The sequence below is a fragment of the Coturnix japonica genome, chromosome 10, assembly GCF_001577835.2.
Source record: "Coturnix japonica isolate 7356 chromosome 10, Coturnix japonica 2.1, whole genome shotgun sequence".
NCBI lineage: Eukaryota > Metazoa > Chordata > Aves > Galliformes > Phasianidae > Coturnix > Coturnix japonica.
In genome coordinates this window covers 2,264,479-2,282,942 of record NC_029525.1, presented here as the reverse complement: position 1 = coordinate 2,282,942, position 18,464 = coordinate 2,264,479, and the positions used below count along the sequence as shown (strand labels likewise).

The 18,464-nt window shown below is 44.6% G+C and overlaps 2 protein-coding genes across 9 annotated transcripts in view; one reads left to right on the top strand and one right to left on the bottom strand.

Annotated features, from left to right (window-relative positions):
* The window catches only part of PEAK1 (pseudopodium enriched atypical kinase 1), an 81,591-nt gene extending 81,274 nt beyond the window's left edge, over positions 1-317 (bottom strand). For 3 of the 6 annotated variants that reach the window (XM_015872439.1, XM_015872450.1, XM_015872445.1), the window contains exon 1: positions 190-317. The gene's annotated coding sequence lies outside the window, so the exon portion shown is untranslated. The remainder of the gene's footprint in view (positions 1-189) is intronic. The other 3 variants (XM_015872446.2, XM_015872442.2, XM_015872449.2) reach the window with 3 other exon arrangements.
* Positions 318-656: 339 nt separating this feature from the next.
* The window catches only part of HMG20A (high mobility group 20A), a 33,364-nt gene continuing 15,556 nt past the window's right edge, over positions 657-18,464 (top strand). Inside the window, exons 1-5 of one of the 3 annotated variants that reach the window (XM_015872459.1) lie at positions 657-783; positions 1,343-1,452; positions 4,553-4,650; positions 16,306-16,398; positions 18,222-18,369. In XM_015872459.1, coding sequence (XP_015727945.1) covers positions 16,310-16,398; positions 18,222-18,369 — 237 coding nt within the window. In that variant the 5' untranslated portion in view covers positions 657-783; positions 1,343-1,452; positions 4,553-4,650; positions 16,306-16,309. Of the gene's footprint in view, positions 784-1,342; positions 1,453-4,552; positions 4,651-10,119; positions 10,139-16,305; positions 16,399-18,221; positions 18,370-18,464 lie in introns of those variants that run through there. The other 2 variants (XM_015872458.1, XM_015872456.2) reach the window with 2 other exon arrangements.

Below are 18,464 nucleotides of genomic sequence, written 5' to 3'. Positions count from 1 at the left end.
TGAGCTGAGCTGAGCTGAGCGCCCCGCACCTCACCTCACCACCCCGCCCCGCCGCCCCCCGCCCCAGCCGGCGCCGCTCTCCCGCACCTCCCTCCTCACCCCCCCCCACGCGTCCCCCTCTCGGGGCCCCGCCGAGCAAACCCGACCCGTTGGCTTCCCCCGGCCGAGGGGCGGCCCGGCCCCGCGCACCTCACGGTGACTCCGTCCCCGCGGCGCCTCCCGGCCGCGCGCAGCTCCGTGTTCGTGCGGGCGGTGCCGCGCCGGGTCCCGCTCCGGGCAGCGCGCGCCGCGCCCGCAACAAGCACCGAGTCCGGGCGCCGCGCGGACACGCCCCGCGCGCGCTGAGGGGCGGGGCGACCCCGCCCACCCCGGCAGCCCATTGGTTGGGGAGGGGAGAGGGGGCGGGGCCAGGCCGAGGGCGCGCGCCGGGATCGTCGAGAGGGAAGACTACGCATCCCGGCGTGCACCGCGCGGTGCGGCTCCCGGCTTTAAAGCAGAATGCCAAAGGTAATGGTGTCCTTCCGCCCGCGCGGAAAAAGTAGTCCCGGGGTGTAGTTTGGCCTCCTGCTCTGAGGCGGTGGAAAGGGAAGGGGACGGGGCAGGAAGCGCTGCTGGGGTCGGCTGTTGCGCTTCCAGCCCGGGTTCCCTTTGGGGCCTCTCCGGGTAGAGCTGTGGTGAGGGGCGGAGGGATCCGCGCCGGTGGAGGCGCGGTGATGCGGCTCTGTGAGGGACGCGGCGGCGGCGGGGCCGAGGGGACGCTCAGTGCCGGGCCGAGCCCCGCAGGTCAGTGCAGCGGGACGGGCCCGCTCTGCCCGCTCACCGCACGGGGCGGCCCGGGGCGCTGTGTGGAGCCGGGGGCGGCGTGACGGGACCGGCCGGCACGGCCTGCACGCGCCTTCGGGCCTGCCGACGGCTGCGGCTCGCGTGGGGCTGAGCGCTCGGCGCGTGTCTTCGTGCTCATCGCGTCTGTTGTTGGTGATCACACGGCGGTTCCCCGCGGCTCCATCGTTCTCATTACCCGTTACGTTATTGCATCCCTCAGTAGTCCCTTATGGAGCGGGGTGCTCGGCCTGCTGCCCTCCAGTTCTGTTAAAATAGAGAAACTACAGTGTGTGACTTAACTCCACTGTTCCCAGTATAAATCTAGTCTTTCTATTCTACCTGCATGTGTTGAGGTCCGTAGCTGACAGGTGCCTGTTCTGTGGGTGAGGGTGAGCCCCGTTTCCAAAGGAATGCTGTAGCTACAGTGCGGCCTTCAGCTCTACATGTGTCAGACTGTGACTTACACAAACTCCTGTGCTTTGCAGGGTTTCTAAACGCCTTCCATCTTCTGTTCTTGCAGGACACGTTCCCTCGGTGGCCACGGCTGTGTCTGATGGCGAGGGCTGCACAGAGAGCTGACGTGTGCTGAGCTGCCCAGAGCTCCCGGTCTGCTGAGTGGAAGCAGTGAGGGTGAGCTGAGTTACTGCTCTATACTCACCTGGCAGAGTCACTCCTCCCGTCCCGCTGTAAGCTGGTACAGGTTGCTGCACTGTTGCTCCTCATCCTGCCCTCCCCAGGCTGTGGCTGGAGGATCTTTACTCCCTCCCACCTGAAGCATGTGTGGAACTGTGCTGGTTTTTGTAGCACTGAGGCATACGAGGCATATCTTTTTCTTCCTTTAATTCTTAAAGCAGCTGAAGCTGTCTGATAATTCTGTCTCGTTCTGGTTTTTATTCCTCTGGTGTTGAATGCAGATGAATTGTAGGCAGTTCAGTGCTGTCATGGGTGAAGCCTGCTCTCGTTCCATTGGTGTCTTCAAGTTCATATCTTTAGTTATTCCGTGGTATCCAAGGGATTGTTTGTGGCCAAAAGAAACTTGTGATAATGTATTAATAATCACCTTTCAAAATAAGTCATCTGCAGTATTTGTTAGGACTTATGGGTGTTGATGTGCCTGGTTTGGGCTCTGTATTGTTCTGAAGGAGCCAGAGCCAATGAGTCTTAGCTGCTTTAATGAGATGGGTTCTCGGTGTTAAATGAATGGTGGTCAATAGAGTTAGCTCTGTTTTGTGGTTCCTCTATGGATAACTCGCATGGAATTAGCTGGTGTTTTTGTGGATTATTTAGTTTGGAGTTTACTTGGTTGCAGTTTGAAAGCCATGGGGGGCCATTGTTATTTGTTGATCCAAAGCTGGATTTGATTGTGTGAAATGAAGAGCATCCCACAGTAGTGCTCAGGAGACGTGGTGTCTGGCGTCACGATTGGGAAAGTCAAGTGTCAGTCTCCATAGCTGGGGGAGCAGAGGAGAGAAAGAGCTGTGACACAACAGGTTCTGGTAATAGCATGGGAATATACAACAGAAAAACAGCATCAAGCCAAGTATTGGAAACAGTAAACTGTGAATCTTCTTTCACGCTTCTAACTCTGGAGTTTGCTAACATTGCATTTCTGCTATGGAGGTGGGTGGGGAAGCGTTCCCAGCATGGGGTGAACGGTGCACCAAGGTAGGAGGAAGTTTGTGTATTAAATATGTTTTAGTGGTGCTTTTAAATACTACTACAAACCTTTTTCCTTGGTGCAGTGGTTCTTTTCTACTTCCCCACAGCCTATTGTTCTTTAAGAACACACATCTCCTTGTATTTGTTTTCACATATCCAGGGTGTTGGCAAGGACATCTGCTGCTGCCAAAAGGGTGGAAATTCAGGAATTAATCTAGGAAGATATTCCATGTGAAGCTACCACTGCATTGGATGCATGAGTGTTTTGGAGTCTCAAGGTTTAGAGACTATTTTTAAGTGCTCTTAAGTTCTTCTGTAGGGTGGGTATTGTCTGGCTGAAATAGAGCTGAGACAACCAGTATTTGCCTTTATCCTCTCTTTCACTACATGGGAATGAATTTGTCTCTATTCTTATGCTCAGTTTAATTAAGGTAGAAAAGTAAGTATTATGCAATTCATATGAGATATGAAGAAGCAATGTCATAGATTGTTTTCTAACAAGCTCTTGTTAGAAAAATAATCAGAATCCGGGGGATTTCGAGCTCTCTATTTCCAGACTCGTGGGAAAGAATCTCATCTTTCATTAGCAGAATAAATGTTTAGCTTGACATCAGAAAGAAAAAAAACTGAAAACGTCAAGTCAGCTTATGAGATAATCCTAATTCTTTTTCTGGTATTCAGATTTCCTTCCACTTATGGCTATTTTAGGGCCCTCAGTTACTGGAATCGTTTCCAGTGTTCTTCATTTTTGACATCGCTTGAGTTGTAGGGGGATAGAAGCTGAATCTCAGGCCACGGAGTTAGAAATGTAGGTCAGTATTGGCAGTGCTACTTGTATCCTTCCTTCCCTGCCAGCTGCTGTGCTTACTTCATGCTTTGCTGAACCATTTCACCTTGTGTCAACTAAAAACATCAACACAAAGCTATTGTTTCTTTAGCATGCTGATACACAGACATTGTCTAATGACCAGAGCTCTGCCCATCTGAAGATGCTGTGGTTGAAGTAGCTGGTAGTTCAATAGGTTTGGGCTAGTCTCTCCTATGGCAGTGGAAAACTGCTGTTTGGTCCTTCTAGGCCTGGTTTCTCTTCACTTGGGCAGGTGATCTCAAAGCACTCAATAACAGGCTGCTAACAAGGAGAGTCCAACTAGCAAGAACTGTTGGTGTCTGGGGGTGGCTCATGTAAATTCATACGAGTGTTTACCATTGGTAGAAATGGGAGGTTTCATATGCACTCCTTATTTTTATAGGCTCTGGTGTTTGAGCTCTCTGAGTCTTTACAGCTATGTAGCTGAGATGGTAGAAGATACCCAGCTTCAGTTCTTTCCTGCTCTCCCAAAGGAAAGAGTTGCAGGGTTAGAAAAACTGTAAGTTTATCAAATCACAGCCTGATCAGAGTTCATTGATAAACGTTCTTAGCTTATGGGGTCTGGCATACAAAAGCAGAACAAAATGCAGCTGACTGCTACAATGGGTAGCTGTACAAGGTCACTGTGTTACAGTCAATCCTTACAACGGGTCTCAGTAACCATAAGGTAACATTTCTTTTAAGGTAAGTTACTTGTGTGATTTCATTGCCAATTAAGAACAACTTGCTTTCAGTCCTAAAGCCATTCCTCAGGAGGGTTACTGAGAAGACATGTATCCAAAGCATGTAGGAAACAGCTGCTTACAAGAAACTCTGCAGCATTTTCCTGAGGGTTGTTCCTATACTGCTGTTATTGGGAAGATTATTGTGTATATTCATATGCAAACAGTGCACACAAAGGGGTTACATCTTATTGATGAGTGGGAAGACAGAAGAGATTGGGAATTTTTTGCATTTTCCATGCATTCAGAAAGACAAAATTTCAGCTTTTATCACAATATGTTATTATAGACTTCTGAGAGTTACGTATGCAGAACCCTTTTCTCTTCATTGATGTGAAAGTGTTTAATCTCTTCTCTGAGGTCAGCAACATTAATCAGATAAGTGTCTATAGTTGACTTCTTAGTGAGACGTTTAATTAATGCCTTTTAAAACGTAGTGTGTGTTACTCTATAGCTGTGTCACATTGTTCTTTCCTCCCAGCTCGGGTGACTGCTGAGAGAGGACAGTGCAGTGTTGAGCAGCAGGACGCTGGTACCACAGCCTTGCAGCAGTGTGTTATCAGAAGGCTGCTGAGAAAGGTACGGTGGTGAGCTGAGAGTTTACAGTAGGAACTGTATCAGTCATATCTATGGTTTTGAGACTTGGGATGTAAGTGTCTGCTTCTGAACTTGCTCAGTGTCATCTCTTTAGTTCAGCTGCATCTGTATAACATCATAATTGAAAATATATGAATTGGAGGAATTAAAGGCTTTGCAAATCAGAGTAAAGAGTTTTCTGGCATTTCCTTGTATTTCTACTGCTAAATAGCTTAGTGTTTAAATGATAAATGAAGCACCAAGTAATCATCCCAAATAAGCCAGACAGTACATCAGCAAAAGCTGACAAGGAATTAGGCAATTGATCTTTGAGGGAACAGAGAGAGAATGACAAATCAGTGAAACAGTTGACAAATCAGTTGCTTTTTGCATGGTGAGCATATAGGAGGTGTAGCCACTTTTGTGCTCAATGCAGGGGCAAACCGTGATTTATAACTAGTTTTGACCAGGAATTCAGAGATTATGGGAGGTTTGTGAGCCCACAAGGAGGTGATGCCACATGGAACAGAGGTGATAGAGCTGAAAGAACCTGTATGGAAGAGAGGAAGCAGAAAGGCTGACAGGATTTTTTTCAAGCCATAGTGAGAAATGAAGGCATCAGATGGTGGTTCTTGCTGCAAACATGGATTTACCTAATTGTTGCTGTCTCTCAGTCACTAGCTGAAGCATTTTATTATTAAATTACCTCTTTGGGTTTACAGTGTGGCCAGGCAGGTCATTGCTGAAAGAGCCGAGAAAGATGAAGATTCCATGGGTTCTTTCTCACTACCCTCTGTCTCTGGTCTCTGCTGTGTTTCCTTGATGTGGATAGCCATACCTTGAGCACGAGCCCATCTCTCTCATGCCAGCATTTGCTCTTGGTCTGCACTGCTGTATTGTACAGAGGAAATAGCAGTTATTCACATAGGACCTGCACCTTGCTGTGAAGGTGATTGAATGCTACCTGTGGCGTGAGCTTTAATTTGTGAGCCTTGATTCAGCTTTGGCCCAGAATGTCTCTTTAATTCTTGATATAGCAGATACTGTCAGAATTGCAGGCGGTTGGAAGGGACAGGTCAGCATCCAGATGGGTCTTGAATATCCCCATTGAATGAGACTCCACCAGCCCTCTGGGCTGCCTGTTCCAGTGCTTTGTCACCCTCACCATGAAGAAGTTCTTCATATTAGTACAAAACTTCCTGCATTCAAGTTTGAGGCCTTTGCTCCTTGTTCTGTCACTGCACACCACTGTGAAGAGCCTGGCCTCATCCATTTACTGCTATTTCAGATTTAAGTTCCTGCTGTCATACACATGTAGCCTCTTATAAGCAGTGAGGAACTTGATGTTACGGTACCTTGTTCTTGGTCCCTCAGCTATCATCTCTATAATCTTGTAGAATGATATGCAGTTTGCTATGCCTTGTCTTCCACTTGGAGGACAGTGAGTGCTGAACAAGTGGGCTAATTAGCAGAGCAGCAATCACAGCAACACTGAGTTAATCTTTTCATTTGTTGGAAGAAAGTTAATTAAAACTGCTGCTGAACTAAGCCTACTTGAAATCTCTGAAATTTGGATTCTGTAGTGTAGTGAGCCTGACATGTAAGTCCTGTCTGAAGTGGCAGCTTGCCATTATTTTCTACAGTGCATTGAAATGGTTTAAATAGTGGTAAGTATTTTTACTCAGAATGGAGACCAAGTCTGAGCTGAATGGTGGGGGGGGGGGAGGCAGTCTTTGTGTGGGGTGATGTGATAGTCAAAGTCCTACTGCAGCTCCCGTTACTGGAGACAAGGTCCGGCTTTCCTCATTAAGGTGGCTCCATGTATTGCCTGATACTCCTCTCAGTCCTTGTGGCCATCGGAAAGAATGTTTTCAGCTGCTTCCAAATGCTGTTTTCTACTCATCACAGTGTCTCTCATTAGAACAAGCAGTGTTTATTGCTGCAGTGGCATGAAAGCCAGCAATGGGGATGCTAAACTTGCTGGTTTGCTCTTGTGTTGACCAGAAACTTGGAGCTGGGCTGCCTGCCCTGGTGGTCAGCAGATTGAGTGCTTTCTTTCTAGAGCATATTCGTTGTTCTAAGGATCAGAATATTTTCCACATCAAGTCTTAACTCTGAATGATAATAAGCTTGAAAAGAACTGATACTTGAGATCTTAAAGACATATTAGTTACTGTGTGAGTGGCAAACTCACAGTGGTGAACGAGAATTGGGTTAGAACATGTTGTCATCCATAAAATATTTCTGGAGGTGCTTTGAGTTTGGGCTTTTCTCATGCTGTTCCCTTTTTGTTCCTATGGAACTGGGTGGGGCTGCCCAGTGAAGAAGTGTGGTGACTGACACATGGCTTTGCTCATTAATGGTTTGCTGGGTGGGGCTTACAAAATGACTTGGAATCTGCCGAATTTTCTCCTGTGGCTGAGAGGTATGCATTTATATATACAAAATGGGATTATGAGGTAGAACTGGAAAGTGCTGCTGAGAAGCATTTTGAACAGGCGTGTGAGCAAGGTGGTGGTGAGTGAGACATGGTACTTGAGCAGTGTACAGTTTCAGTGGGAAGCAGAAGGAAGTGTCTGCTTCTTGCTTAGTAATTGTTACACTCCTACTGTCCAAAAATCCCATTTTCACAGGCTAAAGTTTAGAAAAGCTTGGTTTATTGGTATAGTTTGAAGTAATAAGCTTCCCCTTTCAGGTATCATTTACATTCTGAAGCACAAGCCCTGCTATGTTATGCTGTGGATGGGAGATGAGCAGCATTGCTCTGTTGTCTCCCAGGACTCTGCACATTGCAGCCTGGTTCCGAAGCTTTGCCCCTTGCTGCATTTATTGAAGCTGTGGCAGAGGTGGGCAGCCTGCTGGGAGAGCTGGGTGCTTGTTGGGAAAGGACCAGGGGGTATATAGGGTGTTTTGTTACAAAAAAACCAAGCTCATTTTAGATGCAGACTGAACATGCAGGATTCTTCTTGGCAGGATTACCATAGAATGTCACAATGCCATGTGCATGTTTTTTCTATGGTTATACATAGCTGACCCTTTCTGGAGGTCAGGAAGCAGTTCCAGGGTGGGAATTAGCCTTTCTGGACAACTGCTAAAGAGCAGGGAAGCCAAATTTCCATTACAGCAACACAAGTTTAATTTCAGGAAGACTGGAAGTTCAAATGTGGTTGTTAAAGCACTGATGAAAGTGTAATGCTTTCTACTTTTACTATTGTAATGTTGAAAATGCAGTGTCATGCTTTTTCTGGGATATGCAGGGAGGAGTAAAAGTACAGCTGAGAATGCTTTTGGGAGTCGCCCTTTCTAAATGAGATGGGAGTGCTGGTGGCTGGAAGGACAATTGTCTGACCCAACTGCAAAGCTCCAGAACTAATGCTTGGGATTAAATGTGGTGACAGATCTTCAGGTAATTGCTGTGCTCGCTCCTACCAGGCTGCAAAAGACAACCAAGGGGAAGAAGTTTCCCAAGTTAGCTGTACTGTGCCTGCATTTACGCTGGAAAAGTTTCAGTTCCACACATCCAAAAATACAAGAGTGTTGCCCAATCTTGTGTGTTCTGCTGGTTTCCCTTGTGTTTCTGCTCAAGGCAATGAACATCTGATCACTAGGAGCTGAGACTGTACGTTGTAGCCCTTCTGAAATACATGTGCTTCTCTTCTTTCTCACTTTAATGCCATGTGTGCTATTGACCTTGTGTCATGGATCTTGTGGCTCCAGCTCTCACGTCTTGCAGTAAGATCCACAGTCAGGTTGTCCCAGCTATCTCCGTGGGTCTAAAATGGGGTAATGCTGGGCAGAGAGGAGGTAACCACAAGAAGAAATAGTGCACCGAGTGGTTTTTGTGGTGTCCACAATAAAAGGGTTAAGGTCAGTAACATTTTAAGACTGTTTATGAAGTTTGCTTGTATTCTTAGCTCTTACAGATTTTGTATATGACCTTCTTTAAACCAGCTGTGATTCTTTAGCCATATATAGAGATGTTGGGATAATATTTGTTTTAGCTTAGAAATCATATTTACTTAAATATATATAGAGACAAATTCATCAAAAGGAAATGTAAAAGCAGTATAGATCTCCTAGACATCCCTCATGCCTGACTTACTGCTTAGAACTGGAAGTGGTCAGCCTGCCTCAGTAAGTCTGTGCCATGGGTGGGGTCTCCCTTGTTTTCCATTCATCATACAACACGGCATCATTTCCTCTTGCCTTTAGAGAACAAAGGAGAGGATAATTAAAGCTTTCTGAACTTATTTGCATTCTCTTGTTCATTGCTTTGTAGGGCCACAGAAGTATGTGGGTTCTCACAAGGATTTGAAAATCTGTGTGTGCTTTCTCCCTTGGTGAGAGGGGAATCCCAGTGTGTGCTCAGTATGTGTGTGCAGTTAGTAATCTTTGAGTTTTCCTAAAGCCTTTTGTTGGTGTTCTGGCTTTAGTCTTTCTCTGTATAAGTTCTTTACACATTTCATCTTATTAGGAAATCTTGTTAGGAGTGGTCACAGAGCAAACCGCACTTCCAGGGGAGAGGATGCTTTGTGGAGATGCTTTCTAAGGATGGAACTGGCCTTTCTATTTCTGTTCCGTTTCATGAATCCAGGCAAGGCTCTCTAAGTACTGTCTATTGATTCCTTCGTAGTTACTTGAACCTCGTATCTGTTCTTTTGTGCATGTTTTCCTTTTTCTATCCTAATCTGAGGTTTGTACCATTTGTATCCTGTGATACCAATGCTGTGCTGTGTGGGAACCGTCCCAAATTAAGGACTCTTTAGAACAGCCTTATACAAAATGCACCAAAACCTCTTTTCAGCCATTATACACCCAAAGTTTCATTTTTGACGCGTGTTTTTCTGTTTCTAGAGAACTTCAAGAACAGATGAGAAAACCTAAGCTCTCCAAGCAGTCTATTCCCAGCCTGCCCTTGCTATTAGAAAGAAAAAGGCTATTATTAGTTCTGTTGGGTTTTTAAAAGGAAAGAAGTAGCAGATTAGTGTGAGTATCTTTCTGTTCTGCACAGCTAAGAAAAAATGATTTACTTTAAATCATATTTTAAAACTTTTTTGTTTTCTCTTAAAATAGTTCAAGGCAACAGCACACATAAGAAAAATGAGAACAGAAGTATATGGAAATGGAGTCATTTTTCTCTAAAGATGAGTCCTGTCTGAAAAGGAGCAGAATAGTTGTCTGTTCTGTGTGAGAATCATTTATTCTTCCCACACTTCATTTCCTCTAACCTTTGTCCCCATGCCATATCAGCTCATGTTAAGCATCCAGTTCCATGCCGTCCTTGTTGCTCTTGGGGTCAGAGCAGATGCTTTTGTGTTGGGTCACGGAGCCTGTGGTGAGTCACTCTCTTAAGTATATGCTCCATCTGATTCGGTGTATTCTCACATCTGAAGTATTCAGCCCCCTGTTCTGTAAAGCGGTCAGTAATGACTTGTTGTGAGACATTCCAATCTGCGTTCCTCTGTGGCGGCAGCGAGTTTCCACTCGGAGTGTAAGTGAGCCAGGAGTATTTGCTGTAATTTCCTGACAGCTTCGCAGTGAGAAAGGCTTTGAGAGGGCCAAAGTGGGAAAATTGCCTTTAAACAACTTCTCAATCTCAGCAGGTAGATCCACTCTTCAATTCTTCTGTTTTCAATTGTGCAACTTACAACTTTGCCGGTCAGTCATAACCACTACTCTCTGGTGTTCAGAGTTGTTTCTCATTTCATAACACTCATTTGATATTTTAAGTTGTCATGTGTTTTGTTATATTGTCTCTTGCTTTGCTTGTGCGATGCTGGTAAATGCTGAGAGCTGAGCAAACATCGTGGAAAAACCTCATAGTCCATTCATTTAGATTTTTTTAATAAACTGCTTTGCTCGTGGCACTTCTCACGTTCCACATAGCGAAGTGATTAAGTCTTGCTGACATAAATGATCAGAGGAACTGAATGTCAATTTTCAAGAGAAGTAACTCTTTCCTCACTGAATGGGAGAACATGGGAAAACAACTGAGCCTTGGGTGCTGGATGGTCAGTGTGGTTTCAGGGAAGTATCAGTGCTTAAGACATGTTTTATATGTCTGTTATGTCGCTGCTCTTTTTATTGGGGTATCAGTTTTGCCTTGTTAATATAAAAAGAGATATTTGCAGCCATCACGTCAAGTGGAATATAACGTCATCAGACCCTAGAGAAACATCAGAGAAGGGGAGAGCTGGACTAAGAAGCAGTGGAGACTCAATGGATGCTCTTACAGATGGAACTGCAAAATCTGGGGCATCCTTAGGGCAGAAGGACTGGTCTTGCCTGGGGTAGTGATTAACTGTAACAGAAAAATCTTAACTTATACAATAATCTCAACTCCTCTTCCCCACACTAAACAGCCCCAGTTCCTTCAGTTACTTCTCTTAGGCCATATTCTCTGACCCCTTCCCCAGCTTCATTGCCCTCCTTTGGACCTGCTCCAGCACCTCAATGTCCTTTCTGTACTGAGGTGCCCAAAAGTGAACACAGAACTCAAGGTGAGGCCTCACCAGTACCCAGTACAGGGGCAGGATTACTTCCCTAGTCCTGCTCACCACACCATTCCTGATACAAGCCAGGATATCATTGATCTTCTTGGCCATGTGGGCACACTGCTGGCTCATATTCAGGCCACCAAGGTCCCTTCCTGTCAGGCAGCTTTCCAGCCACTCTTCCCCAAGCCTGTAGGGTTGCCTGGGGTTGTTTGACCAAAATGCAAGACCTAACACTTGGCCCTGTTTAATGCTTGTACACAGTTTACTTCAGGCAGTTGAGGCAAGTCCCTCTGTAGTGCCATTCCACCTTCTGTCAGATTGATGCTCTCTCCATCCTGGTGTCTGCAGACTTACTGAGGATGCGCTCAGTCCCCTCATCAAGATGGTTAATAAAGATGTTAAATAGAAGCTGCCCCAGTATCGAGCCCTGGGGAGCATTGCTTGTGACTGGCCACCAACTGGATTTAACTCCATTGACTACAACTTTTTGGGCCTGGCCATTCAGCCAGTGTTTCAGCCAGCAGAGTATACACCCATCCAAACCATGGGCAGCCGGCTTCTCCACAAGGACACTGTGGGGGACAGTGTCAGAGGCTTTGCTGAAGTCCAGGTAGACCACATTGACAGCCTCACCTTCATCCACTAAGCAGGTCACCTTATCGTAGAATGAAATCAAGTTTGTCAAGCAAGATCTGTCAATAAAGCATCTGAGTTTAAGTGAACTGTGTTACAAAATGCTTAGATAAGGAGTGCTGAGGTGTTTTTTGTTTGTTTGTTTTTGTTTTGCCTACTCTCCTATGAAAGGAAAACTGCAGAACTCCTTCTTCTGTCTAAGAGATAGCTGAGAAAAAGGAAGTAGGAGAAGTATCCACTCCTATGTAATGCTCCCAAAACCGTAGCTGCCAGTGAGATCATCAGAGCTCATGCCATGAAATGACCTGATTGTCAGGAGGGGAAGTTGATTGTGACAGATGCCACTACTTACAGTGTGTGTAGAAGGCATTTAAAGAGAAGGTTGGCTTTAGGTCACCCACATGTTTAGGTCTGATAGTCTCTAATAGCATTGTTAACTGGGCAGCCATAGTGACAGTGCTCCTCACGAGTTCCTCTCTAGCTCCAGCCATAGGTTGTTCTTACTGGTGATACAGCTACTTTCTTCTAACTTTTCCCTTCTACTCTACAGATGTGACTGGAAATTAGATCACATGGGAGCTTTCAGTCTGCTCAAAGTGCGACTCAGCCAGTTACTTCATATTTTCATGCTGGAAGAACATTACAGTTATATGGTATAGTCTAAAAAAGTGGGTATGAGAAGAGATTAAGAATGAACTTGTTTTTCAAGGTATTTGATTCCCTACTGTGTGTGGTAGGATTTCAGTTTTCACGCTTACTATTTTCATGGTAAAGCTGTGTTTGTTATCTATTAAGAGAACACATATTGTTTCTTGTGTCTTGAATTTAGTCAAATGCATCTTGTTAAGTGCTACGGAGCTTTAATGACAAAGTGGCACAAATGTTTTGAACAAATGTAGCTGGGACTTTCCATCCATCCTTCTCAAGTCCTGTGCATTCTGTAGAGGCCCAGCTTTGAGAAGTCACGCCTTTCTTCCCCCACTGCTGCTCTTTTCCTCCTGTTTCTGCTTTTCTCATTCTGTTACATCCCTGAAATGAATGTGCAGCTTTACACTGGGGCTGTAACGATCTGATGGTGGCTTTGGGACAAAGGCATGGAATATTTGGTTTGAGAAACAGCTGAGAGACTGGTGTTGGTTCCCATCAGTTCATAGTCAGCTTCTGAGGAGCTGTCCTGTTTTCTTGTTTACTGCAATAGATTAGAATTCATTGTAAAGTCACTGCTGTTAATTTTTCCTTAGTATTTGGCTCAGCGTCAACTGAAAGCGTTCATATCTAAAGCATATGGGTTAAAAAAAATCAAGAATGAAGCATGTGTTCTCCCAGTTTCCTGTGTTTATGTTCTGTTTTTACACGTAGTCAGGGTTGATGTCTGGTTGGTAAGCAAGCCTAACTTTGGTACTACTGCTGCTGCCAAGCTCCAGGTGTGAGTGCACACACAGGGACCTGGTGAGAAGGTCGCAGTGGGCATCAGGAGCTGAGCTCGTGGTAACAAGTGGTTCAGGTGCAGAGCTACTGGATGCTGCTTGGGAAAGTGTGAGAGCACGGATTGCCACCGGATTGCTATGAGGATGAGAAGAGGCCTTTGCCTGCTGAGAAGGCTGCTGGACGACTAAGAAAGCTATTTTATTTTCTGCAGACATGCCTAATACTGCTCAGAAATAATGAGGTTTGAGTCTAATTACTTGAGCTTCCTTTTTTTTTTGGAAGAGATTAATTTGGGACTGTGAAAACTAGAGGAGATTGTGTAACCTACAGCAAAGCTTGTTTCCTCTCATTCCAGCATCTTCAAAGAGCTAATCTCTCCCCCCTTTCCTGGAAGCACTGTATCTGAGAGCTTTCAGTCGGTTTTTGTTGAGTTTATATGGCTGAGCTGCTAGTAGTTGAAAGCGAGTGTGATGTGGAGTTCCAATGTAGAGAACTGCAGATGTATCTTAGTGAGGACATCTGGGGGTTATTTTAGTTCAGCCTCCCACTCTAAGCAGGACTATTGCCAACAGCAGTTCAGGTCAAATTTGCGTAACTGAGCACTTCAGCTCCGCAGTGATACACTCTACCACCACCTCTCTGCTAGTACAGAGGCTTTTTTCCCTCATGCCCAATCTGAACTTGCAGAGCTCCTGCCTGTGCTGTTTCCTTTTGTCACCTCAGGTGCTTCCTGCAGCTATTAGATCTGTCCCTGGTCTCCTCTGCCTACACTGTGCAACCCCCATTTTCTGGAGCATGCCCTGTCAGGTCAGGTGCTGTAGACCCTTTGTGTTCATCTTGCTGGCCCTTTGCTGGACAGTGTCCTGCTTCAGCACATCTCTTGTGACATCAGGTCCCTCTTCTTTCCTGTACTTTCCTTTCTATGTGGTAGGGATAGTTTTGTTTGGAAAATTGCATAATCACAGAATGGCCCAGGTTGGAAGGGACCTCAGGGGTCATGAATCTCCAACCCCCCATCAGAGGCAGGGCCTCCATGTTTAACACCAGCCCAGGCTGCCCACAGCCCCATCCAACCTGGCCTTGTGCACCTCCAGGGACGGATGGGGCATCCACAGCCTCTCTGGGCAGCTGTTCCAGCACCTCACCACTCTCAGAGTAAAGAACTTCCCCCTGATATCCAACCTCAATCTTGCCTCCTTTTGGTAAAAAAGCTGGATTGGCATAATGCGTGTTTTACAGAGCCTGTCAGTGATCCCCTGCTGTAAACATTAACTGAGCATTTGCTTAAGTGAACAAATTGGAGGCATACCAGAGGTTCATTTGTCAGCTAACATCTGTAGTAGCTATTATGGTGTAGAGCTGTTGCTAAAGGAGGTAGATATTCCAATGTTTTCATTGAGGCATGAAATGAATAGAGCAGAGCTCACACTCGTAAAACGGAATGTCAGATTTATTATTGGTGGAGGAAATTGTCTTCTCAGCAATTCAAACAGTCTGTTTTTTCTTGCAGTTGGCTGTTTTGTTGGTATTCAAGGCCAATATTACACCCCACTTCTCTGATAGTGTATCATATCACATTTTGAGGGATCTGTATTATTTTCCAGCTGTCACTTGGGATGAAATGAGCTTAAAAAGTATGTCTTGATCCTAGAACTAATTGAGGCAAGCACCGTATCTCCTTCAGGAAGGAGGATGGTAGGGCTTCAGCCGAGGCTCAGTAGGAGTTAAAGATACTGTAGTTGGGCAGGAGGTCGGCTTGCACTGTCAGCCATGCAAGGAGATGTTTGGCTCTGATACCAGCTTCATCTTGGTTAGTTACCAGGTTGGCTTGGCTGGGTCCCCAGTATCCACACAGTGATGTTATATTGATGTTGCTGTAATCACAGAACTAATCCCTGGAGTTTCTTAGTGTTCTGCAAAGCTGAGCTATTCTTTGCCCTTCAGAGACAGGAGTAATGACTAGCTCCTGAGAGCAGCCTTTGGAGTTCTTGACCAATTTTAACCAAACAGAGCAGAAGAATAAATGTTTCATATCTGAAGTCCTTTGGGTAGTAGTGCAGTGCCCATCTGTTTGGGTGACTCACTGCATTCACTGTTTGTCAACACAGATTTTGCTCTTAGTAATAGTAATAGTACTAAGATTTTGCTCTTAGCTGTAGTATTTCTGTTATGGGGAGTAGGACTTTTGCTTTTGGATCACTTTGCTTTCCACTCAGCATTGAAATCATAGCAATCCATGAAAAAACAGCACAGTGTAATTCATGTTTGTCTCTTCAAGCTTTAAAACGCGGTTGTACCAGCTGGAAGTGACAGCAGTACTCAGGCTGAGCATCTGCTACCTCAGCAAAGGTGACTTTTAAACTGAAGGAGCAGAAAGTTTACTAGAATAGCCCTGTTTTCATTCGGGGCAGAATGAAAACTGCTACTGGTAATCACTCAAAATGTGAGTTTGTGTTTAAGGCTTTTAGGTATGGGATTTGTTTCTGCAAGACTGTGCTGTGGTGTAGCAAGAAAGGAGGTGATTCAATTTTTTTAACTTTGAAACAATTTGTATTTATTTGGATTTATGTTGTGCTTGAAACTGCTTGTTTCTACAGCTTTCATGGGAGTCACAACTTCAGGTAATGTGGCTGCCCTTTTTTCTATGTACTGCAGGAGCATTCAACTACAGGCATAGGTATATTGTGAGTTTGTGGACAAATTAGCAAATATAACCTTGATCTGAGCCTTCAGGGGAGGCACAGTAATACAGCTTTCTTTTGGGATCAGCATAGGAGGATCAGTTTCTGACACGTGGTTAGACTGAACAGGAAGGTGGATTGGAAGAGTGGGATCTGTATGCTGAGTATGATTTCCAGTGACAGTGTGACATTGAGACAGGGCTCAGTTAATGGTAAGCACTGAAGCATCACTTAGGATCTTTGTTCTGTCTTTGAACATGGCTGCTTGTAGGGTCTGTCCTGAAGCCAACTGGTTGTGAGTGGCCATTTGGTTTATGGCGTACGAGCGAATCTGTGGTACACTGCCACATTTAAGCACAAGTGCTGCTGAAGGGAAACAATAAGATAACTAACTTCATTTCTTTGATTTTTTTTACCAGAGGTATGGAGAACTTGGTGGCTGGCTCCACCCTTCCTCCGCTTTTTGCAGATGAAGATGGATCTAAGGAAGGCAGTGATGTTACTGTGACTGGGTAAGTGACCGCTGTCTTAACCATCCCTTCTTTCTTAAAAGGCTTTTTATTTGCTGAGATTTTGGTTTTAGAGAGAGTTATTCAGGATGCTGGAGATGGGCTGTATCTAATGACTGTAGTGGTGCCCACTGAAGAAATGATTTCTGGTAATGATAACTCATCCCTGGTCTCTGTCAGTCACTGAGAAACTGATGCTTTTGATTTTTGTCAAACTGACACTGCTTTTACAGATGGAGACAACAGCTTCTTTTAAAATCACAGTGACAAAAGTAATGGTCTTTTCGGATTGCAGAATCACAGAATCATTGAGGTTGAAAAAGAGCTCTAAGATCATCTATTGTAACTGTCAACACATTTGCACCGTGCCCACTAAACCATGTCCCTCAGTGCCACGTTTACCAGGTGCAGTGACTGTAAGACACCAAGCAATAATATTAAGACTTTGTAGACAGATAAAGCCCTGTAAGAGTAGATGTGGAGACATCTGCTTCAAATCTGGATTTACTTGTGTGGGACTTCAGACTTGCTGGTCCCAAAGGGAGGCACATGTTCCAATTAGGTTTGTACTTTGGAGGTGTTAGTGTTGTGAATGAGCTTTTATCAACTTTTACTGCAGTGGCTACATCCCATTGAAGTCTGTCTTATGAATATGGTTTAGAAAGCTTCCCTGGTAAGGAGCTTTATTGTTCCATTTCCTTTTTGATACGTATGGGACATCACTATAGGAGCATGGATGATTTTTCCCTTCTTGCCTCTCTAATTGTTAGTAATATGAGCTCTATCTGATATCTGAAAGTCAGGCATGGATCTCTAGCCCTTGTTTCTTCACTGGTAATTATGCTTTGATTGCCGATAAGAGTGAGTAATGAAAATATGCTATTAAAGGCAAATTTTCCTGTAGGCATTCAGTTAACAGCTCTGTTCAAATATCTTGGTTTTCAAAAGCTGTATTCTGCATTAGCTGGAACTCACTTTTTAACATGTTTGATGTGTGTGTAATTAGCTGTGGAGCTGGGTAAATGGCCGAAGTAGACTTACAGCATATGCTATTGTTAGAGTAATTTTTGTGAGTGGAACAGCACAAGGCAAATAACATGTAGCCTGGCTTAATAAGGAATTAGAATCTGAGAGGAGTCCCAAAATTGTACATTCATTACCCACTGAGCACAGGAAGAACATCTCAGAGTTGCCCCCAATATGTGTACTTATCCTTACATACCTTCAGAACCTACTTTTTTGTGTTGCCTTCTGTACAGCTCGCCCTTTCTTAGGAATGGTTAATAGACACAGCTCTTGCAGTAAAATGAAATAGTGCCCATTCAGGAGCCTCTTGGGACCTGGGTTTGTTTGTGCTTGAAGTACTCACGTGCATCAACAGGAGATTATGCTGAATGAAATTAAATCAGAAATCATACACAACCACAATCCTTTAAGTGTAGTTGTAGAGAAATACATTAAATGTAACTAGGAAGGTGTATATTAGAGAAGATTAGACTTTTTATTTCAAATTTCTTACTGTTTTTTGCATAGATTCATGCTTTTTGATTCAAACATTGATTTGCTTGACAGCTTGTGCAATCAAAAGCCTCACAAAGAAATGAGACAAAATAACACTTCAGAAATCAAGCTGGCTTTCATAGTAACTGTAGCAGTTGTTTGGATGGAACATCCAGTTCTTCAAAAGTGACTTTTTTGAAATCTTTTTCACCATAGCATCAGAACTGAATATATTTGCAATGTTTTTGCATGTTTTAGAAGATTAGGGAGGAAGTGATTTAGCAATATGATGATTATTTTTCTTTTGCTACTATGTGCTTTTTCAGATTAGCTCATTCTGAGAGTTCGTTCACTGGTGGAACTTCACAGCCTGTGAATAACCCAGATTTGGTGGAGGATTTGTCACAGGTTCAGCAGCTGCAAAATGAGTCCACTAACACTGCTGAAAACACTGAGCAGAAGCCTGAGGAGGAGGTGAGGTGAAATAATAGTGACATGCAGTTCTGTCATTAGCTTGTCTCACCTGATCAGATTATTTCTGTGGTAGGATTGCAAATGGTCACCTGTAT